General features: G+C 47.2%; 1 protein-coding gene across 4 annotated transcripts in view; it reads left to right on the top strand.

Moving 5' to 3' along the window:
- The window catches only part of ARHGAP17 (Rho GTPase activating protein 17), an 88,798-nt gene that overhangs the window by 21,170 nt on the left and 44,287 nt on the right, over positions 1-23,341 (top strand). For 3 of the 4 annotated variants that reach the window (XM_030300692.1, XM_030300695.1, XM_030300691.1), the window contains exons 2-4: positions 13,109-13,148; positions 16,699-16,800; positions 22,190-22,263. In XM_030300692.1, coding sequence (XP_030156552.1) covers positions 13,109-13,148; positions 16,699-16,800; positions 22,190-22,263 — 216 coding nt within the window. Of the gene's footprint in view, positions 1-12,961; positions 13,149-16,698; positions 16,801-22,189; positions 22,264-23,341 lie in introns of those variants that run through there. The other variant, XM_030300694.1, reaches the window with a different exon arrangement.

Raw genomic sequence — 23,341 nt, 5'->3', positions numbered from 1 at the left:
TACGAAGCACCTGGACCAGTGCCAAGCACGTAGTATGAGCTCAGTAAACGTTAGTTAGCTGTGATGGTGGTGACGACAGCCCTCTCCTCTCGGAGGCCCTGTGCCTCACTCACTGCGCTGGAGCATAATCGCTTACTTTCCTTGACAGCCCTTGCGCCCAGTCAGCACAGGGGCCGTGACTCTTACTCGCGATGGCTCATGGAAGGGACTCCAACACATATTTGCTCAGTGACTAACTGAATGAAAAGGTTAGTGGCAAAGTATGCATGACACCTGTGGGGTCGAATGCAGCGATGGGCCGTACTGTTCCACTCAGGGACCATTTCATCATTCTGAATATCCTTTGGAGGAAAAGCCGCTTTTTAAGGGTAAAAAAAAAAACTCGCATTCTGTTTTGAGTCATCAATAGCGTCCTTCCCTCCATCAAGCCACGGTGTTGGAACACTCTTTTCTTTGACCTTTAAAAAAGGGCAAGTGAAGATTTATGGTGTTCTCCACCCAGAATCTCGTCGTCATCCAGCAAAAGAGCCTCACCCCAGTTTTCCAGGTGAACATTTTTTCCCTTCATTTTCTGCACCACGCTGATCATGGAACTTTCTGGGCTACATCTGCAATGTGTTCTCCTCCTCAACACTTAGAGGATCCACAGTTACTCCAAATCCTTTGCCTTGCGTGCCTTGAAAAATATGTAGCATTTATTGTTGTTTATAGAGATACGACCGTACATTTGCAAAGCACAGCTCTGAAGGTTTCAAATATTCTCTTTTCTCACAAATATTCTGTTTTGTTGCAATCTCTTAAAAGTTGCATGAGATGGTTGATGCAAATGTAAATAAAGTGAGGTACAGGAATGTCACGAGTTGTATTTTTAGAGCATATGGTTAGTTTGTGGTGGAGCTGGGACCAGAATCTGGCGTGAAAACAAATGAGGAGAGAGTCCGCTTTGGTCAGGGACCTTAAAACTGCTCTTCCTGAGGGTCCAGAGGCTTCGGTTCCCATGTCATTTATTTAACAGGTGGCTGCCCCAGTTTCCACACCCGTGAGATAGGGATAAAAATTGCCCCATAAAGGTATGTGTAAGAGAATAAAATGAAATAATTATGCAAAAGTGCTTTCATAACAGAGAGGAATGTACGAATGCAAGCTTAATCTAGTATTGGAAAGCTGGTTGATTACCTGAGTTATGGTCCATGAATTCTAGTTTCTATTCTGATTTTTTTCCTGATGAGAGAGACCTCCACATTTTATAGGTTTTTCTTGAACTTTTTAAAGCGTTTTTCAAGTTGATAGTTTATAGTCAGTGAGTCAGTCCTACCATTTCTTTTAAAATAGCAGCATGGCATTGGCCCAGATCAGACTGGGAGGGCTTCCTGCCTGTGTTCTTGTTCACTGCCTGAATAACTGCAGAGGCCCTCAAATGCTCTCCTACCTTTGGCCTGTCCTCCAGTGTCAGAATTTTCATTCTGAAACTCAAGTCAGATGCCACTCCAGGACAGAGAAACCATCAATGGCTCCCTGTTGCCCCTTAGTTCCTGGTTCTTGGTTCTTTTCAGCCAGGCCCCCCTCTCCTCTTCTTCTGTGCCCCAGTGTAGGACCCTTTGCGCATTCCGTCTCCCATACTGTTGGGGTCTGCTTAGGCTGCTTCCCTGTAAAGCCTTCCCTGGCCACACAATCCATTCTGCTTCTCTCTCTGCTCCCAGAAACTCGGAACAAAGTTGGTTCTTTACATTTCTGTCTTTCCTTTTAGCTCCCAAGGGTGGGGACTGCGGCTCATTTCTCTCCTTCTAGCCTCCCCAGTTCTTGACATTTAGAGAGGGCTCCACGAATACCGGCTGAATGAATGAAGATCTACACATCTCATAGCAAGGTCATCCTAAGATGGTTTCTGTCCAGAGAGTTCTTTGGCCCTCTGGGAAGGCACACCTGAGAACCACCAGGGCTGGCATTTTTATAGCCTCATTCCCAGCGGCGTCAGGCACAGAGGACTGAGACGTTGATCCTTTGATGAAGGGTTTTTGCTAACTCACCACATACTAGGTCTCTGAGTTTCTGTGCGTTACATGCCTGTGATTCTGTTTGGGGGCCTCCAGCCCACGCAGTGTGACCACAACCAACTCTTTGTTGTAGTTGAACGGGCTGCCCGCTTCTGTTGTGGTTTTATCTTTGTGTGGCCTGCACTCGGCCGTAACTTCTGGGAGAAGCTAGAACGCTTGGTCACTGCAGAAGCCTTCCACAGATAAGACTTAGCTTGGGAGTTATCTGAAGGTGGCGGTCATCTGTCGTACTGCTCCGGACAGCTGACGCTCCGTGAACCCTCGGAGACCCGGGACCACATTAATGAGCTGAAGGAGATGAATGGCATCGCTAAAGGATCACTGTGGTGGTGGCATTATCATGACCATCATTCCCATTTGACTGTGGAAGGCATGGGCACTCATATTTGCAGGGACCAAGCAACAGCACTGGGACTCCCAAGTCAGATCTGTCTGACCCCAGAGCCCTGACTCAGCTCGTACCGCATTCCGTCTCCTTCTTTGCCTGCGGTGAACCTTAGAGTCCGCCAGCCCTCGGGTTCTTATCTTTCAGCCTGCAAAGGCAGGAGCGTGAGCTCGGTTGTGAGTCACACACATCAGACCATGTTCCAGGCAGTACTGACCCAGCAAGGGTGTGGCCGCGGCCCGTTCTATGGGAGCACCTCTGTTTTTGCTACTGCCAGCCATTTACTGCTGGACCCTCTTTCTGTCGTGTCCTGGTGGTTACCGCGCCACCTGCCAGCTTCGGTCCTCTGACCCTTCTCCCTCGGGGGTTCTCAACCCTCGCTGTGCTTTGGAATGGCCGGGGAAGCTTTACAACAGAATGCCCGGCCCTACCCCCCAGAGTTTCCATTCGGTCATTCCGGCTTGGGGTCCGGGTATTAATCTTTCTGAAACCACCTTGGGATGTCATAGAATTCGCACGTTTTAAGTGCAACACTCGGTGATTTCTTTCTTTCTTTTCCTTTTTTAATGTTTATGTTTATTTTTGAGAGACAGACAGACAGACAGACAGCGTGCAAGCAGGGGAGGAACAGAGAGAGAGGAAGACACAGAATCTGAAGCAGGCTCCAGGCTCTGAGCTGTCAGCATGGAGCCTGATGTGGGGCTTGAGCTCACGAACTGCGAGATCATGACCTGAGCCGAACGCAATCAGATGCTTAACTGACTGAGCCACCCAGGCGCCCCCAAAACTCAGTGATTTCTTAGCAAACCGACAGCATCGTGTGACCGTCACCACAGTCTGATTTTACAAAAGTTCTCTCACCCCGATGAGATCCCTTAGGCCATTTTAGAGTCAGTGCTCAGTTCCACCCCTGCCCTCAGTTAACACTAATCTGCTTTCTGCCTGTGTAGATTTACTTTTTCTGACCATTTCATAAAAATGGAATCATCTGGGGGTGGCTGGGTGACTCAGTCAGTTAAACTCCAACTTTGGCTCGGGTCACACTCTCACCGTTAGTGAGATCGAGCCCCCCGTCGGGCTCTGTGCTGACAGATCAGAGCCTGGAGCCTGCTTCGGATCCTGTGTCTCCCTCTCTCTCTGCCCCTCCCCTGCTCGTGTTCTGTCTCTCTGTCTCTCAAAAATAAATATTAAAAAAAAAAAAAATGGAATCACCTGTAGTATTTTTAAAGCCCCCAGGATTATAATGTGTAGCTATGGTTGAGAATCGCTGTTACCTCTTGGATTTTTCTTTTTTTTTTTTTTACTACTGTTGCCTAGATTCACAGTGGCTCAGAGAAATCAATAGGCGCCTACAAGGGCTGCCTTTTAGATAAGCTGTAAGCGTAATGGGCACTTCAGATAAGCCGTAAGCACAATGGGTCCTGGACTGAGAACTTAATGATCATTTATTACCCGATTTTTATGGGAACGTGCTTTTCAAAGTCCAAATGTGCTGACTTAGGGAGAAGCATTTGGAAAAGAGCTTGCACAACCTGTCTTAAGATGCGGAGTGCCTCCCTGCCGGTGGCACTGAGTCAGAGCCGAGCCCTGAATTCGTGTGGCCTTGCCTTTGGCACTTCTGCTTTACATTTTTTTGTGTATGGCCTTTCGCCTCCGCCTGACTTCTTGCCCGGCTGTGGCAGTAAACTGAATCCCCCATCCCAGAACCGCCCCCCCTCCCCGATAGGATTTAGCTCCACATGCTTTGTCCGCATTGAGATCCTTTACAAAATATGTCTCACATATTTCTGCCTGCTTCAGTACATTTTGAAATGTCAAACTGAGCTGCCCTCAGGCCCAAGCAGGTTTACTATCTAAATGACTCCCCTGGGGAGACCGCTGCAGGGACTTGCACAGTGTCCCCGGCAGCGAGCTTCCTTCCGACTTTGCCACGAGCAGAAATTGTTGGTGGAGCACATGGTTACAGCAGGGACAGCAAATAGATTCCATTTCGTGTGCCAGAGGGGGAAAAAGGCCAACTGACCAAACAAAAAGCTGTGGGATAAGCTTACGTGCGTAGGAAGACAATAAAACCCAATTCCGTTTATCTGAGAATAAAACCTTTCGTCTTATTGACTGGAATTCAAATAATAATATAGAGATTCAGTTAAGGGCCATCAGGGTTTTGTTATCGTTGTTTAAGGTAAAAAGTAAACGGTATTAATCTTAGGAAAGCTATAAATATGAAGGCAAATATGTACGTAGGTGTATGTGTTAGGTATATACAAATAGGTATTAGGTATATTTCACCCATCCTATTACCAAAATACTTTGATCATTTTCCCTCTGAAAAATACCTTTTTTCTTTTCAGTGTTATGCCGGGGGGGGGGTCTTCTGTTTTTCTTTTCCCATACTTTCCCTTTAGAAGTCTATAAACCCTCTTTTAAGTCTTTTAAAACTACTTTTGGAATGTGTAACAAATTGTTTCATTTATAAAGTGTCATAGGGTTCCTTTACTTTTAAAATCCCATTAGGTAGACTTCAGATCACTGCCCAGAAATTTAAGAAGACAGCTAATCTAATGAGACAGAACAGGAAAAACTCACCCAGTAGTTCCCTGGCTCACTGTGAAATCAGATGAGTGTGTCCAGACTGGGCACAGAGGCTCAAGTGGGTTTTGTAAAGGCTTGTACCAGGAGAGGACAGCGTTGCTCAAAATCTGGTTCCCAGCAGAATGCATCTGGCCGCTGTCATTTCCCTGCAAATATAAATTTCATTGCAGTCGGTGACCATGTATGTCTTTGCCCTGTAGACCATATTGAGATGCCTCAATTGGTCATAGTTTATATTCTTTCTCAAACATGCACTTAAATACTTGCAGGTAACCAGCATTTCAAATCAGTTTATTAAAAATTCCCTCCATGTCTCCCCCCCTTTTTTTTTTGATACACCCAAGTGTGATTGTTTAAGTGAAAAACCAACAGAATTATGAGCTCTTGTGTGGATTCGTCAACCAAAGCCGTCAACACCAGAATCTTGGGGCAGTGGGAAGGCACTGATGTTTGAAGTTCGTGTTGGCTCTCGGGTCGTGTGTTTGCCATCCCTGGGGAGAGAGGGACTGAGTGGTAAAAGGTGAGCTTTTGCTCTCGGGCTGAGAGTGGCTCAGAGCTGGTGAAATCCCAAAAAGCTAGCGGCGCCGCTTGCCTTCAGAAGAGCAAGTTGGGAACGCGCAGACATCCCCCTTCAAAGTAAGAAGAATTGGGAGTGATTAGAAAAGATCGAAGCTTCTTGGGAAACCACACTGAACCGGTACACAGATCAGAGGTCAGCAAACTATGCAGGTTTAAATGTTTGGCGAAAAAATCAGGAGAATATTTTGTGACTTAGGAAAGTTATGTGAACTCACATTTCAGCGGCCAGAAGTCACGGTTATTGGAACATGGCCAGGTCCATTCGTCTGTATGTTGTCTGTGACAACCTCTGTGTCTCAGCGGCGGAGCGGAGTAGTTGCAGCAGCAATGGTGTGGCCTGCAAGCCCGAAATATTTACGATCTGGCCTTTCCGGAAAACGTTTGCCGAAGCCTGACCCAGGCAGTTGTATTTATTTAGAACTTGTCCTGACGTTGGTGTGTCGGTAAGGATTGGGAAGAGAACAATAGTTACAATATTTCAGTGGGTTTTGGGGAGGGGAGTGGGTGGAGGTGGGTAGGGGGAGGAGAGACATCACTTCTGATTTCCGCCTGTCACCAACGTCACCAGCATCGGGTTGTGCCTCACATTTGGACTGTATCATCAGAGTCAGCCGCCCCGTTCATTTTAGCAGCAGCTTCTCAAACATGAGGCGGGACTTCGGAGAAGGCCGGCTACACGCCTCCAGACTGGCTTCACGTACCAGTCCTCAAAGTGACTCCAGAAAGCCTCCTTGCGAGGTTTGCACCACACCCCGTGAGGATCACTGGTGTGCAGCTGGGGTTGGCACCCTGGTTGGTAAGCAGCCAGAGAGTAAATATTTTGAGCTCCACAGGCCGTCTGGTCTCTGTCGCAGTAACGCCACCCTGCCGTTGTGGTGTGAAAGCAGCCATAGATGATGCAGAAACGTATCAGCCTGGCTGTGCTCCAGTCACACTTGATTTGTGCACACCGGAACTTGAATTTCGTATCGTCCTTGCTCATCGTACGTATGTTCCTCTTCTGAGTTTCTTTCCCCCACCCCCAGCCATTTTAAAGTAAAAACCATTAGCTTGCCATACAAAAATAGGCAGTGAGCTAGATTGGATCTGTGGGCCACAGTTTGCTGACCCCTGGTAATATGGGTAGTTTACTTGCTGTATTTTTTTCATTAAAAAAAAAACAACAACATTAGCTTTGGAAGGCACTATCATGTTTTAATTTTAGTCGCTGTGGATTTTACTGTGGAAGGCAATTCTACACACATGTCTGCTTTTCTGCCTACTGCTATTGAATTTTTTTCTTGCTACCTCTGTTGAAATCTAGAAAGACCTTTTTTTCAAACCATTCTCTATTGTTGGGACAGCCATTTGCTTTTTCATTAATGCATTCAGTGTGTATTTACGAACCACCCACAATGGTGTGGCAGGCAGGTGGCCATGGCAAGCCGGGTGCTCCGGGGAAGGGGGCAGTGATGGCCGAGATAGACTTGGTCTCTGCCCCCGTGGATCTCTCTGGCTCGCAGGGAAGAGGTCAGTCATGCACAGTGCTTGGCAGATCACAGCATGCATTGAAGGTGTGGACTTGAGCATTTATTTCCACGGTCCCATAATACGTGCGTTATGCAGGTGGACGCGGCCCACGAGCAGTAGTCTGTATCCTGGGAAACAGGGTGGTGTTTCACATTAGTGGCGTTGGGCATTTGAGTGTACCGATGGCAGAAACTTCTCCAGAAATCAGTCCACAATTAGAGTTGGAAATTGTCACGCCAGTTGGAGATTTTCCTTTGACCCTGTGTCCTAGTGTAAGCATCTGTGTCTTTCCGGGTAAGTTGAACTGCTTCAGGTTGGGGGCGTTTCCATTTTCTTCTGGCCCAGTAAGACTGAGACTCCCGTTAGGCACGACTGAAAGGCGGCCATTACCACAACCAGTCAAGGGAACCGGGGAAGACATCAAGGCCTGCACAGCCCTGCTGCTTGTAGGTTTTGGGGATTACAAGGGAAAAAGTTAATGCTTTACCAATAAGTAATAAATTTAAAAATCCTGCCCTATGTAAGTAAGCCTTGTTTGAATGACTAGTGAGATTGCACGGTGGCTTGCATAGGAAAAAACAAACCCCAGAGTAAAATGGTGAGCCGGAAGTGCTTTCCTGCTTTGTATTGTTTTCCCAGTTACAGACAGGAAACATTCAAGTGTGTTTTCAAGCACAGAACATTGGACACAAAGAAGGCTCTGACGAAGCAGAAAAAAGACCTGTACACAAAAAGTTTAGGTCTGTGGAGCAAAATGTCTGATTGAAAACAATGTGATTTAGCAAGTATTATGTTTAATCGTTGGCTTGTGTTGTCTCTAGGTGCCTTGATAAGCTTAACATATTGCTCTCCCTCTTTGCTTTATTCATGAATTTTTAAAATCTGATCAAAAATCACATCTCAGGGGCGCCGGGGTGGCTCAGTCGGTTGAGTGTCCAACTCTTGATTTCGGCTCAGGTCACGATCTCGCGGTTCAGATTGTGAGATTGAGCCCTGCATCAGATTCTGTGCACTGATCTCGAGGAGCCTGCTCGGGATTCTCCCTCTCTCTCTGCCCCTCCCCTAGTCACACTCTCCCTGTCTCTCTCAAAATAAATAAGTAAACTTAAAAAAAAATCACATCTCAGTAAAAACCAAGTTTCTGTGGCTAATATACTCTTTGAATGGGCACCGTGGCCAGTATTCTGAGTAATTGCTAGACTTTCCCTGGGTAAAAATTCTACTGGCAAATTCTCTGGTAAAGATGAACACTCCCAAACAGTTCAGCATAGAAAGGGCTGAGCCTTGGACCAGACACAGTGATGAGAAAGATCGAGTCATTTGGAGCACATATTGGGGGAGGTAGGGACCATGGTGGTTCCCTAAAATTAAGGTGGGGATAGCATAGAGCAATGGGGGTATCTTTGTGTGAAGGAGCCACCCCAGTTTGTATGTTACATTCCAGACTCATGATTCGTCACGAAAAGTAATCTTCCCAGATAGCCTGTATTCATGGTTTAGACGACTTAATGTTATTAAAACCTCCATACTACCCAAAGCTGTCTACAGTTTCAGTACAGTTCCTATCAAAATTCTAATGGCATTCTTCACAAAAAAAGAAAATAATTGTAAAACCCACATGGAACCACAAACGACTGAAACAGCAAAAGCAATCCTGAGCTAGAAGAACAAGGCTGGAGGCGTCACACTTCCCGATTTCAAACTCCTTGATCCTTGAACAACGTGGGTTTGAATTGCATGGGCCCACTTATATGCAGATTTTTTACAGTACAATACTGTAGATGTATTTTCTCTTCCATACAATTTGCTTATAACATTTTCTTTCTAGGGCTGCCTGGCTGGCTCAGTCGGTTAAGCGTCCAACTTCGACTCAGGTCATGGTCTTGCAGTTCGTGAGTTCGAGCCCTGCATTGGGCTCTGCGCTAACAGCTCAGAGTCTGAAGCCTGGTTTGGATTCTGTCTCCCTCTCTCTGTCCCTTACCTGCGCGCGCGCGCACACACACTCTCTCTCTCTCTCTTTCTCTCAAAAGTAAATAAACATTAAAAGAATTTAAAAAGTAATTATATTTTCTAACTTTCTTTATTGTAAGAATACATTAAATAATGCACATAACATATAGTACATGTTAACCAACTATTTATGTTCTCAGTGATGCTTCTGGTCAACAGTAGCTACTAGTAGTTAAATTTTCAGGGAGTTAAAAGTTACGTGCCAATTGTTCACTGCACATGGTCAACACCCCTAACTCCTATGTAGTTCAGGGGTCAGCTGTATATTACAAAGCAGTAGTCATCAAAATAGTATGGTATTGGCATAAAAAAGATACATAAATGGAACAGACTAGAAAGCCCAGAAATAAATCTGATTAAGAAGAGATATTGGATCTCTTTCTAAAATTAATTTTATCAATGTAATATATGGCTGAGTGTCCATAAAGGCAGGAAACATAGTGTAAACTTATTTTTAAGCAGTATGTTAACATTTTCATATAATATGTTCCACATATATTTCAGTCTCCAGATAACTTATTAGGTGAAGTACCTCTAAATCGAAAGCAAAGGGTCTAGTTGGTAAAATGAAAAAAAGGATAATAAATATATTGATTTGCTTTGTAGTTTTTACACTTTTGTATTCTTGTATAGTTTTGTGCAGACTGGCAGTTGGACTCATTGTTTTCAGTTAGAGTTAGGCTTCACTTGAAACCATGTCAAGCATGTCACTAAAAAATGTAACTAACGTACTATTTTTTAAACTTTGAAATTAAGTATGCATATAGTCTAAAAAGTCAAATATAATAGTAAAAGGCTTATTACAGTGGATCTTCTCTCTAGTAATCCCACTCTCCCACTTGAGACTCTCTAACCCCAGAGGAAGCTGTTTTCAAATTTCTGTTTATTTTGGCATTTACTCATGTCTACATGTATAGATAATATATAAACAGCTATCCTTCAAGTCATCAAGTTTTAGTTATTACCTATTGGCCCCCTGTCATGAAAAATGAGGGCTTAGTGCTCATGTGTGTGATTAGTGTGAGATCACACACGCTTTAGTGTATGATTTCCCTCTTTGCTTCTACTCCCTTATGCTTGCAATGCACTTAGAGTACAATTTTTGGATATATTACTGTTTGGTATTTACATTATTATATCCAATCAATTATTTGCAGCTAAGCATAGTAATGCAGTATGATTTTTTCTGATGGGCTTTTTGTTTTTCCCAAAGTTAACACTTGCTTTGTTTTTACATTTGCTTTATTATTTTTGTGGCTGTTGCAGTGCTGTGCTCGCTCATAAGTGTTTGACAGCCCCCCGCCCCCCCACACACACAAAGCCCCGGTTTGTATTGTTTGCATTTCTTTGTGTTGTATTCGAGTTTTCATTTCAAATGACCAGTGTGAGGTCACTGAACAAGTTGCTGAGAAAAGATGTACACAGTTGGTTTTCCTATACCATTGAGCTGTTACTAACGTTCTCATACCTGCTAACGGCCCACCTTCGGGTTTTGAAATTAAGTTTTTCTCTTCTGTTACATTTTTTAAAAAATTCCGTTTTGTAAAAGGACTTATTTGCTCTGAATCTCTTCTTTTGAACTTTGAGTGTTTTAAGAGGCCTTGAGGGCTTTTCTCTGTGTACACTTCTACTTACAGAAGGCAGAGATTTCAGAGCTCTGGCCAGAGAAGATGAGGCGGAAGTTACACAATCTCGTGGTGGTATTTTGCTAGAGGAGGGACAAGGCTATTGGCGAATAGGAGTTAGGGTGAAGCTGGGGCGGTCTGCGAGGCTGACTGTTGGAGTTCTTTCTGAGGCTGGTTGCTTGAGCTGCTGGTCAGCTGGGCCCTGCTCCACTTCCCTAACTGGCATGACTACATATGTTTGGCGCTTCAGCAATGCCTGGCACCACGTATGCCAAGCAAGGGCTGGGATGGCAGATTTTGGCCCGCCGCTTGCAGGACTTGTTCATGGAATTTAAAGGTGGCCTCCTCTGAAAGCTGGGGCCTCGACCTCATCTCCAGGCCCTGCCCCTGCACACCAGGGAGGTATCTGAGTTAGGTCAGAGTTCTGATTTCCTGCAGAAACTGATGAGTGAGCCATTCCCATTGGCATCTCTGAGTTATGCAGGGCACCGCGGCGACAACTGGTGTTGGAATCCTCTGTGGCAATGCCGGCTTTTACTTGACATGCCATGGCCCAAGCGTGGGCTGGAAGCGTGCACCACCGTGCCTCATGCAGCTGGTGCTGCTCTGAGCTTAGCAGCGTTTGAAGGTCCTTCTCGGGGGTCCTATCAACTTGCCCGCCAAACGGCTTTTCCTTCTCGTGCATTAGACTCATTCAGAGGCAAGATCATGCAGCCTTCCATTCTGCGATATGTCTTATTAAAAGGCGTTACAGTTCTGGTTCATTGATGGTCTGCCTTTCTCCCCAGCTCCCCCAATGTTCAGGGCTGAAAAAGACTTTTTTCTTGTCCCTTTAAAAGTTTCCTTGTTCGAGGGCACCCGGGTGGCTCAGTCGGTCGGGCGTCTGACTCTGGATTTTGGCTCAGGTCATAATCTTGCAGTTTGTGGGACTGAGCCCCACGTCGGGCTCTGTGCTGTCGGCATGGAGCCTGTTTGGTATTCTTTCTCTCCTTCTCTCTGTCTACCCTTTCCCTGCTTGCATGCTCTCTCTCTCTCTCTCTCTCTCTCAAAATAAATAAATAAACACTCAAAAATAATAAGAGTTTCCTTGTTCGTTTCAATGGGAATTGGGCAGGGGTGTCAAATGACTCGACTTAAATCACTGTTTGAACCAGGAAGTCCCACTATGGCACCTCGATTGCCATCATTCTGGGTATTACGTACAGCAACAGTGCTGCCCCTTTGGACTGCAGAGGAGTCCTCGGAAAGTACCGTGATCTGGCAACTGAGGCTCGAGCAACTCAGGCTGTTCCTCTGCCGATTGATGGCCGCCAGGTCGGCTTTCTGGAAAGGTCTACATAGTTAATGATAATTGGAAAGCATGAGTGGGAGAAAGCTGTGAAAATACTTTGTTTCTTTTTAAAGTAAAAATGAGATGCCTGAAGGAAGGAGTACTCAGTTGTTAACTATTTGTGTGTGTAGTATTGAATCACGTTCCTGGATTTGTGACAAACTTGTTTCAGTAAGGCTGTGTAGCTCAGAAATGATCCTTTTAGGAACTGAAGATTCAGCTTCTCTACAGCGGTCTTTTTTTTTTTTTTTTTTTTTTTAATTTATTTTAAGTAGGCTCCATGCCCAATGTGGGGCTCAAACTCATGACCCCCAGATCTAGAGTTGCACATTCTACCGACTGAGCCAGCGAGGCGCCTCTAGAGCAGTCTTTTCTCCAAGGGTGGCCTGTGGGTCTCGGTCATGGAATTCTGGGAGGCAAGGGCCTCTTAAAGAAGCAGGATCTTGTTCTAGACCCTCTTTTGAACAGAGGTGAGGCCTGGAAACTGGCATTTTAAATCCGCACACTCCCCACCCTCAGTGATTCTATACACGCCCAGGTCTGGGAGCCACTGGTCTTGAGGCTTTGTTCTTGTTTGGGGTTGCTATTCTTTGCAGACTTTTGTTTGCTGGTTTTTTTCTTTGGTTTTGCTCAAGGAGCCCTCTGATTGGTGGAATTTCCACATTAGTGGAATTTCTTCCCATGTTATCATTCATTTCTTCCTGTTTTACTTTTTATGTTTTTATTTTAAAGACAGAGAGTGTGCATACACAAGTGGGGAACGGGGTGAGACAGGGGCCGAGGGAGACGGAGAGAACCCCAAGCAGGCGCCACCCTCCACACAGAGCCTGACGTGGGGTTTGATCCCACGACCCTGGATCATGACCTGAGCTGAAGTCAAGAGTTGAACGCTCGACCGACCGAGCCACCCAGGCGTCCGTCCCTAGCTGTTTTGTTTTAAACTCTGGGATAATAATTGTTACATTTGACGAGTTCCTTTGCATTTCTGGATTTCTGACTCTGAGCTTTTCATTTTTTCCCACAGAGCTGAGAAAACAGAAGTCCTCAGTGAAGATCTGTTACAGGTAACAAAATAAAATCTTCTTAAAGTGCTTTGCTTAAAGAGGAAAACAAAACAAAGCCTCATCGGCGAGAACTGAAGCAGATCTGTGTACGTACGTCTGTATGTATGATCTGAGACACGATGAGACTGATCGGCCTGGTCCCGAGCAGGAAAGAAAAGCAGTTGGGTTGCACGGTGATGAAAAGGGGATCTGGAACTTCGGTGTCATGTTGTGAAGTTCAGATGGGGCTGTCCTGCTTTCAAGTGCCAGGTGTCGGGGTGGGGTGGGGGAGGCGCTGGCTGGCCTGGCTGGTCCACTGGCACTGCAGCCTGGTCACGGGTCCCGGGCAGGCTGCGGGCCTGTCGCTCGCTGCTATGACGGTGTCCTTGATGGGACAGGCCCTGCCAGCAACAGCCTAGAGTTTCCACTTCTCTCTCATGCTATCATCCTCCACTTCTGGGCTGAGTTGGCTCCTGAAGGACTTAGAGTCTCAGTGACGGTGACCAGACATGTCAGAACCACCCTGAGGCCCTGAGGTGGCCTGTTATCAGCCTGGACTTTTCTGCCCTGCAGGAGGGATATTTCCTGCAGGGACCTCGGCCACAGGCTTCCCTAACTTTGGGGCTGGGGGTTTCTTCCAGAAGGCCTGGGGCCCTTTGTGCACATCCCTTCACTCGGCCTCAACCCCGTTCCGTCTCCGCCCACCCCAGAGCACACCGGGAAAGACAGAACCCTTCTGCACTGAGGTTTCCCTTAAGCCTCCTTGCTTGTGTCCTTGCTTCTCATTCCATGACCTTCGGCAGGTCTTTTCACCTGAGCCCCTGAAGACCAGCAGTCTGCTCCCGGGTGACTTTCTGTCTCTTCCCACAGAGAGGAGCTGGCATAGCTTAGAAAAATGGTGCCATGCCAGCCCATGTCAGAACATCCTTCTAAATTATGACAGCCACCTGCAGGTAGAAGATTCTGAGAGCACGTTTTTGTTGTTGTTGTTCTTTTTAAGGACCAGAAGTTTTTATTAAGAGTAGGAGGGTTTTTTTTTTAAGAATTATTAGATAATCATATTCTTTTTTTTTTAATTTTTCTTTTTAATGTTTATTTTATTTTTGAGAGAGAGAGAGAGAATGTGAGCAGGGGAGGGGCAGAGAGAGAGGGAGACACAGAATCCGAAGCAGGCTCCAGGCTCTGAGCTGTCAGCACACAGCCCAATATGGGGCTTGAACTCCTGAACCGTGAATTCATGAGCTGAGCCAAAATTGGACACTTAACCAACTGAGCCACCCAGGAGCCCTGACAATCTTATTCTTAGTAATATTTGCTCATTGGCTTTTATCGTATATTTCAGCTTCACTTTCAGACTTTCAGAAATGTTGCTTGGGCTCGATAACCTTTAACTAGACTAGGTTTCACATCAGTGTTCTCTCTCCCACATCCCATGTTAGTAATAAATATGCACAACCTCCTTGAACCCTTGAAGCCCCAAGCCTTGCAGGCAGTTTGAGGACTGCAGAATTCCCACAGGAGGCAGGTGGCAACTGTCTGCTCCTGTCCCTTTCTTAGAACATCCACGGGGGCCTCAAGAGTTTGCCAGTTTCAAGGAACGCCTTGTTTCATTCATGCAGATGCTTATCCCCCCACCCCACCCCACCCCCACCCCACCCCCATCTGCCATCATTGCCACAGGTGTTTCCCCCTTCTTTGACTATAAAGAAGAGAGTCCTGTTTGAAAGTGTGGAGGCTGGTGCCTGCCTACCCAGGTCTTTCCCTGACTGGCTCTGTGGCCTCAGGGGATTACTTAACTTCCTGTGCCTCAGTTTCCACTTCTCTAAAATGAGGATAATGGTGGTATCCACTCCATCAGATCATTAGCAGGAATTAACAGGTTAAATGGGAGAACACTAGGGATGGATCCTGGGCCATAGAAATTTTATTTTTTGTTTCTGGTGTGAGATTTCCCTTCACTTAATCGTGTGCTCCCTGTTTGATCTGTGAGAGCAGTTCAAATGGCTCTATTTTGCCTCTTATTTTTTGCTCATAAGTTTGTTGTGCTTGTGTGGAGTTTCCCTGGGAGGCTGTGAATCCCAGGAGGATGAGAACTACAGCTTATTTACTGTTGTTTTTCTGATACCTTGCACAGGGACTTAATACATGTACTTGACCTTTCAGCAAATATTAAATGAACACCTTGCGTTCGTGTTCCAGACAGTGTTCTGGGTATCTGGGATAAATCCGTGCACAGAACAGACCAAGGTCCCTGTCCCCCAGTGGACTTTATAATTTTCTAGTGGAAATTAGAATCAAAGCCAAATGGAGTTTTGTGGGGTTTTGTTTTTGTTTGATTTTGCCTGTTTTTTGTGGTCAGTAAAGAAGTGCATATTAGTTTTCCAGTGTGTTACAGTGTGGTCATTATAAGATGAGGGGTCAGTGATGTGGCCACTGCTCCTTACATAAATGTGCCTGCTCGATCAGGGCCCTGGTAGTCGGGCCTTGGCTCTGAAGAAAAGCTGTGGGGCGGGGGCGGGGCGGGGGGGGGGGGGAGCGCGGTGCGGACCTTCAGGAGAGAAGCATAGAACCATGTCATTGGGTAAAATGTTGTGGGGTAAAAATGCATTCTGCTTTGAATTTGTTGATTTTTCTTTAAAATAGAAAGCATCCCTGAGGGCCTGCACTCATTCTTAATGAGTCATCAGAATACACATTTTTGGCATTCCTTCCGTGAAAAGCAGCTCTCTTTGCCATAAACAGCCATAACCCAGCAATAATATTTTGGGAAACTAAATCTTGATGCGTGGGTCCCTAAGTCAGTGTTTCTTGCAGTCCATTGTGCTTCAGGGGTTTAGTTAAAACCAAAGCAAAAACAAAGACAAAAACCCACCCTAACCCCAATAAAGAATAATTTTGAAAACAACTGACTTTGAATGGAAACTGTGGAGCCTTGATTTGGACTCTTCTGTCTGATGTCGCGTGTGTGGAAGGCTCTGCCACTATCCACAGGGGATGGCTTCTGACAGTCCCGTGGTTTTTCCACTTGGCTGTGGGTCTGGGCCTGAGGTGTTCATCTGCGGTTCTGCAGGCTGGCGCCGGGCCTTTGCAGGGAGCGCATAGCCCGACTGCCGCCACCCTTCCTGATAGGAGTTGTGGCCGTGACCGCGCCCCCTCCCTGCACACACACTTAGCCTTTAGGAGATCTAAACCCCTCGGTGTAGGAGAGGTAGGCGGTTCTGAACCAGGGGCCGTTTCGCCCACTGGGAGGATATTCATCAGTGTGTGGAGACACTTCTGGTTGTCACAACTCGGAATGGGGTGCACCTGGCATCTAGTGGGTAGACGCCAGAGAGATGAGGCTAAACGTACCATATGCACAGAGCAGCCCCCCGACACACACACCCAGAATTATCTGGCCTCAAATGTCAGTAGAAAGAAACCCTGCTCCAGGGGAATGGAGACCATGGGCATTTACACCAAGAGCTAAAAAGTTAGACCCCCACGTGCTGCTTCTACCTACATGCCAATGCCACATAGGAAGAGATGTGTTCTGAAGCCTTGCTGATGGCTCGTTTGTCTCATTTGTCAGATCGAGCGGCGCCTGGACACGGTTCGGTCAATATGCCACCACTCCCACAAGCGCCTGGCAGCATGCTTCCAGGGCCACGGCCCCGACGTGGAGAAGAGATACGTGAGTATCGGATGTGACATGGGGCCACGGCTGTTGGGTCTTTCTTGTGTCTCCGTGAGGCTCTTCACCCTTCGCTCGCTTGGTTTTTCCCAAGCAGCGTCAGCACATTTGCCTGCAGATTTGTACCTCGTACTGCCGTTTACTCTCCCGACACCTGCCAGACCAGAACATTTTTTTGTGCTTCAGATGTGGCTGTGCTGAAGGCACTGCTCACACTGCATTTTCCCCAGGTGCTTTTAAAAAGACTCGATAAGCCATTTGTCATTGATAAGAGAATAGAGATGTCTGTTAGGAATGCTTTGATGGCAAAAAGCTGAAAGCCTGTCTTAAATGGACTTAGAAAATGACGCAGTTTATTGGTCTTCTAACTGAAAAGGCCAGAAGCTGGGATGGACTTGAGGAGAGGCCTGGGCTAGCAGGTCAGTGGTGTAAGCAAAATGTCACTCTTTTTCCTTCTGCCCCCTCTGCCTTCCTCAGTGTCTGCTTTGCCCCTAAATGGGCACCTCCCATGGCTGTGGGTTGGCTACCAGCAGCTTCCACCGGCTACTTGCTTCCTTGTGCATGTCCAGCAGAAGTAGAAAGCACGCTTTCCAGCGGGTTTCTTTAAGGGAGCGAGAGAACTTCTTTTTCCAAGTCCTTGGCAGGTAGAAATGGCCTTCCATTGCATTGGTCTGTATTGAGTCATATTCCCCATTCCTGAACATTCCCATTCCACCCTGGCTACCTTGGGTAGGGGTGAGGTTGGGAGGAGGCGGGATGTGCTGGTTGGCTTAAGCTAATCAGGGCCTGCCCTTAGAGCGTGGGCTGTGGAGCTGCCTCTGTAGCTCACAGGCTTTATTTAGACTGGGGTGGACCCGAATGAGAAGTCAGGACACTGTCCTAAGAGGGAGGGGGATGGCCTCGAGGAGAACCGCCGAACATCTGCTCCAGGATACATTTGTCTGAAGCATCCGGGTCCTCTTGTGCCACCAGCAGAGCACAGCCACTCTCCGTCGCCAGGCAGCTCCATCCTTGGGTTTACAGGTTCCTAGCTTACGAGCACGTGCTAGCCCTCGGAAGCCATACAGCGTTACGGTGGTAGCTGCAGTGGCATACAGGGAGGCTATGATTTGCCGTGGTGTGTTGTGGGACACCCGATGTCGCAAGAGGAAGAACCGGTATGCGGGTGACCTGTGTCACCCTTCTCTCAGATTTCCTACACACGTCTGAGAAGGACGTCCCAACGCCAGGATATTCCTCTCTCGTGCAGTACTTGGTTTGCTGCAGTAACAGGTATCAGAGGGCGGACGTTTGCACACACCTACGACTCCAGGAATGCTTGCTGCACGTCCTGTCTGGCAGAACCGGACCCAAGCCACCGGTCCTGTCCCCACGGCTCCTTCTTGTTCTCTCGCTGTGGCTTCTGTTCTGCCTCCCCTTTCAACATTGTTTCCTAAGGCTCTGTCCTCCTCCTCGTTGCTCCCGTCACGTTCCTTGGGCCACCTCTTCTGTCCTCGTGGCTTCTGACTGGTGTGTTGATGCCAGGGACGTCTCAAGCATCTCAACCAAGCAAAACACTTCCTTCCCTAGATGTCTGTTTTGGCACGCGTCACCAGTTCTTCATTGTGCATGGACTCTTGAGTTCCACCCACCCTGCTGTGCAAGCTAGAAACTGTCGGCTTACCTTATGTTCCCTTTTATTGTATCCTCACCCTCCCATGGCTGCTTCATTAGCAAGGCCTGTGATTCTCTGTGACTGTCTTTGGAATTCCTCACCCCCGCCTCATCTCTGCCACCTTTGCCTTAAAGCAAAACCTGATCCCTTTCACAAAGGCGATGATCGCAAAACCTGGATGGTGCAGTCACCTCCTGAGCTTTGTTTCCTGCCTTTGATTTCCTTCTCGTCCAGCCTGGCTCCAGCCTGATCACCAGAATTGTTTTTCTGAAATACAGATAGATACAGACATCCTCCTGCCGAAAAAACATCGTAGCTTAGCGGTTCTCAACAGGGGCCAGGATTACACTCCTGGGGATACTTGGAAATACATAGAGACATTTTGTGTTGCCATAGGGACCGGGGGACACTACTGGCATGTAGAGGGTGGGGACCGAGATGCTGAACATTCTGCAGTGCCTAGGGGCATAGTTCCACACCGGAAGTGGCCCCTAACACCAGTGGTGCCTCTTTTGAGGGGCGCTGGCTGGCTCCCATTGCCAGGATTGAAAGTCTGAGCTCTTCATTAGCACGAGGAACCTTTCATAATCCCATCCTGTTTCCTTTCCCCTTATCCAGTCCCATTGTCTCCCACTTCCGTCTGCCATACGTCTCTGTCCTTCACATTGTTGTGTCCTGTCCATTCCTTTGACTGCCTTTTAAGCAGGTGTTTATCAAACACCTACTGTGTACAAGTGCTGGAGATAATAAAATGAACAAGATGTGGCCTCCGCCTTAAAGGTGCTCACGGCCTGGCAGGGGGAGATACACACAGATGCATAATCCTAAAATGACATGCCGAACAAAGTGTGCACAGGGTATTACAGGAGGACTGAGAATAGGCACAGGAGGAGAGACGTAGTCAGGGGAGGCTTCCCAGAGGAGGTGGTAGCCCAGCCATAAACGAGGGCAGTGAGTGGCAAGTGACCGGCATATTCTAGGCAGCAGGATGCAAAGGTCATTTCTAAAACCTGATGCCTTGGGCTTCCTTTTCCAACCTCGAACAAAAAGTGCCAAAGACAGGCCTCTGAGGCTGTCTACACTGTGCATGTGGGAGAGAGTAGACACCATGGAAACGATAGAAGATGGGTGACCACGGCGGTCAATATTGTGGAAGAAATGACAGCAGTCTCTAGCACTCTAGAATACACAGGAGGAGCCTCCCAAAGGTCCCACGAGAGACCCCCCACGCATGTGAGGAGGCAAGAATCGTGTAGGATCTGGAGCGGCTCTCTTTTGGGCAGTGGGCATGCATTTCGTAAATTATGGCTTTAGATCTTTTTAAATGAATCCCTGGTGATTAAAAAAAAAAAAAAAGCTGTTCATGCCTAGGAAGTGCTTAGCCATGTTTGTGGAGGAGTATGTTGTTGGTGGATAGCATCCTCATCGAAGAGCATGGGGTTAAATAAGCGGGATGTCCTTATTTATGTACATCAAGATGCAGGACTGTTGTGGCTTGGGGTCAGGGCATGGAAACCACAAGGCTATTTATAGCCGGGAACTTGAATGATTTTGTCAAAGTAGACTCTGCTCTTTATGATTTTGGTTCCGAGCTCCAGAGTTGCACAAAGTGTATTTCTCCAGATTATTGCACTTAACCTAGATTTAATTTCCCTTATAAAGGCAGCATGACTAACATGTATGAATTATCCTCATTATGACAAGGCACATTGCCCGTTTTCTCCTATCTTCCTGATCTGAAAGTGCAGAAGCTGGCAATGTCCCCTTGTGGGGCAGGGGATGCCTAATATTTACTTACGTGAAAATAACTTGGGAGGATGAGAGGTGGGTAAATAGAATTGTTATTTATTTTTATTTTTTATTTTAAAGTTTATTTTTGACATTGAGAGAGAGAGAGAGAGAGAGCGAGAGCATGAGTCGGGGAGGGGCAGAGAGAGAGAGGGAGACACAGAATCTGAAGCAGGCTCCAGGCTCCGAGCTATCGGCACAGAGCCCGACGCGGGGCTCAAACCCATGAACTGTGAGAACATGACCTGAGCTGAAGTCGGACACTTAAACGACTGAGCCACCCAGGTGCCCCAGTTGTTGTTTATTTTTAAATTTCAATATACTGTTTTAAGTAGGCTGCATATTTACATGGTCAAAATCCAGAAGATACAGAAGAACATAAAGTGAGATCTCTCACCACCCAGTCCCCAGGCACCCTGCTGCCCTCTCCAGAGTGACCAGCATTAGTAGCTTCTTGTATAGTTTTCAAGAGATATTCTCTACAATACAAGCAAATACGGTGTAAGTGTATCACATGGAGCCCTTTAAAGCGGGAAAGGCAGGTGATATGCTAGAGGTCAAGGCACAACAATGCCACAGCAAGGTGGACCCTGTGTCTTTGACATAACAGCCCTTTCTACTGGGGAGGCAAAATCATGGGGAGCATTGCCACATTGGATGCATTTTGAAAAAATGTTTATTCGTTTTTGAGAAGGGGAAGGGAGGTGCAGAGATGGAGGGGGAACAAAGGATCCAAAGCAGGCTCTGTGCGGACAGCAGAGAGACCGATACAGGGATCGAACTCATGAGCCATAGGATTGTGACCTGAGCCAAAGTTGGACGCTTAACCGACTGAGCTACTAGGCGCCCTGAATGCATATTTTTGTTTGCACGTTATGTGCTATAACCAACCCACTCGTACTTGACAGGCCCTTTCTACCCTTATGAGATGAGCCATCAAGCAGTGGTGGAAAGAAACTGAACTGGGGCTCAGGCCCATGGCACAAAGGTCTGGCTCTGCTGCCCCTCACTGGGGTGCCCAGCCAGCCCACCTGACCACCCTGGGCTTCAGGTCCCTTGACTGTACAATTAGAACATAAATCAGATGATCCTTATGGTCATTTCCAGCTGCAAAACAAATCTCTGATAGGAAAACCGCTTCGTGATTAAATACCTCAAAAAATTTTCAGGGGCGCCTGGGTGGCTCAGTCGGTTGAGCATCCGACTTCGGCTCAGGTCATGATCTCACAGTCTGTGAGTTCGAGCCCCACATCGGGCTCTGTGCTGACAGCTCGGAGCCTGGAGCCTGCTTTGGATTCTGTGTCTCGCTCTCTCTCTGCCCCTCCCCTGCTCACGTTCTGTCTCTCTCTGTCTCAAAAATAAAAATAAAAACATTAAGAAAAAAAAATTTTTTTCCGATATTTAGCCAGACGTTTTTAGATATTAACTAGAGCTGGGCCCTTATGATTACAGCTAGGTTAAGAGCCTGTTTAAGAATGAGTATTCTAGCAAAAGTTCTTGAAATTGAGCATTTTCTTGCATTTATGTGTTATGATAATCAGAGAGTAAGATCTGTGTCTTATGTTCCCAGGGCTTCAGACACAGTATGTACTTGATTAGTTAATAAGAACAGTTAACAGCTACCCCAACAATAATACTAGCAGCCAACACCTACTAAGTACGTAGCACATGCTAGGTACTTGACGTTGAAGATCTCCTTAGGTGGGTAGACAGCCCTAGGACACCCTTGCTGTTATCATGCCTCGGTATCATCCAGGCGTGAGGACGTGGACATAGAGGTTAAGTCACACAGCGCACATGTGTGAGACTGGATCCTGAACCCAGACAGTCTAACTCTTACCTGTGCAGTGTGCCTGGAGGACAAATCACCGAATGATGATCTGCGGCTGGTCATTGAGAACGGGTATCAGTAATAATGAAAACAACACATTGTCTTCTGCCTTCCAGAAAAAACTCCCTCTGACCGCTCTTGCTCAGAACATGCAAGAAGCATCGACTCAGCTGGAAGACTCCCTGCTGGGGTAAGAGTGGGCTGCTTTCAGAGAGCGAGCCCGCTAGCCTGCGCGTCAGCGGGAGCGGGTGGGCGGGTGCTGTGCGCGGCAGGCATCTGCGTGACAGAGGGGCCGTGAGCGTGACGGTGTGGCTCATGCTCCAGGAGGAGAATGGCGCAGTCTCCATGGGAAGAAGTGGGGTCTGGGCCCCCGGGACGGCAGGCAGTCTTCCCTTTAGCAGGAGCAACGCTGGCTTCCGATGATTGGAAGGGCCACTAGCGAAAGTGATCGATAGGGTCATTCTTTATTCCCCTGAGCCTCGGTATAAAGAACATGTCCCTTCCCTGAGCAGTCCCGTCCAGTCCTTAAGAGCCACCTCCTTTGAGGGTGGCCACCGTAATATCAATGGTGGTTGTCTCAAAATCTTGTGTTTTCTGAATTATTTGGATTTTTTTTTTTTTTTTGCAGTAGGCATGTGTTCTATAAATAACTTTTAAAAATCTAATCATGAAGTTGTTTTTACTATAAGAGGGAAGGTTAACCCTTCCTTCCACCTGCTTCTACATGAGGCTGGGGGCCTTTGAGCCAATCTGCTGTCTCTGCTATACCGCTCACTGTGCTTCCCAGCTGCCCTGGGCTTTGGACTCCACAGCCCCCTTTCCAGGGGCCTGTTATACTCCATGCCCTACAACGCTACCTGTGTTCTTTTTTATTTTGCAGTTTATTTATTTATTTTGATGGGGGGAGGGGCAGAGAGAGAGAGTGAGAAAATCCCAAGTGTGTTCCACACTATCAGTGTAGAGCCCGACAGGGCTCGAACTCAGGAACCGTGCAGTCATGACCTGAGCCAAAACCAAGAGTCAGATGCTTAACTGACTGAGCCACCCAGGCACCCCGTAACTTTGTCCTTTCCAGGATGATAGTTTCCCCCCACTCTTCACCCTTCCTCCGTCCTGTCCATGCTCCCATATTTGGGAGTGATGGTCCTGGGAAGAGGGTGGCTGGTGTGTGCATGCTGGCACTCCTGGTCCTCCCGGCTGATGGAGGGAGTCCTTGCTCTGCACTAGCACTGCTCTACGTGTTTTCCGTGTACTCACTCGTTCAGTCC

Source organism: Lynx canadensis, chromosome E3 (assembly GCF_007474595.2).
Source record: "Lynx canadensis isolate LIC74 chromosome E3, mLynCan4.pri.v2, whole genome shotgun sequence".
Taxonomy (NCBI): Eukaryota; Metazoa; Chordata; class Mammalia; order Carnivora; family Felidae; genus Lynx; species Lynx canadensis.
The sequence above is the reverse complement of the archived record's forward strand: the minus strand, read 5'-3'. Positions and strand labels throughout refer to the sequence as shown.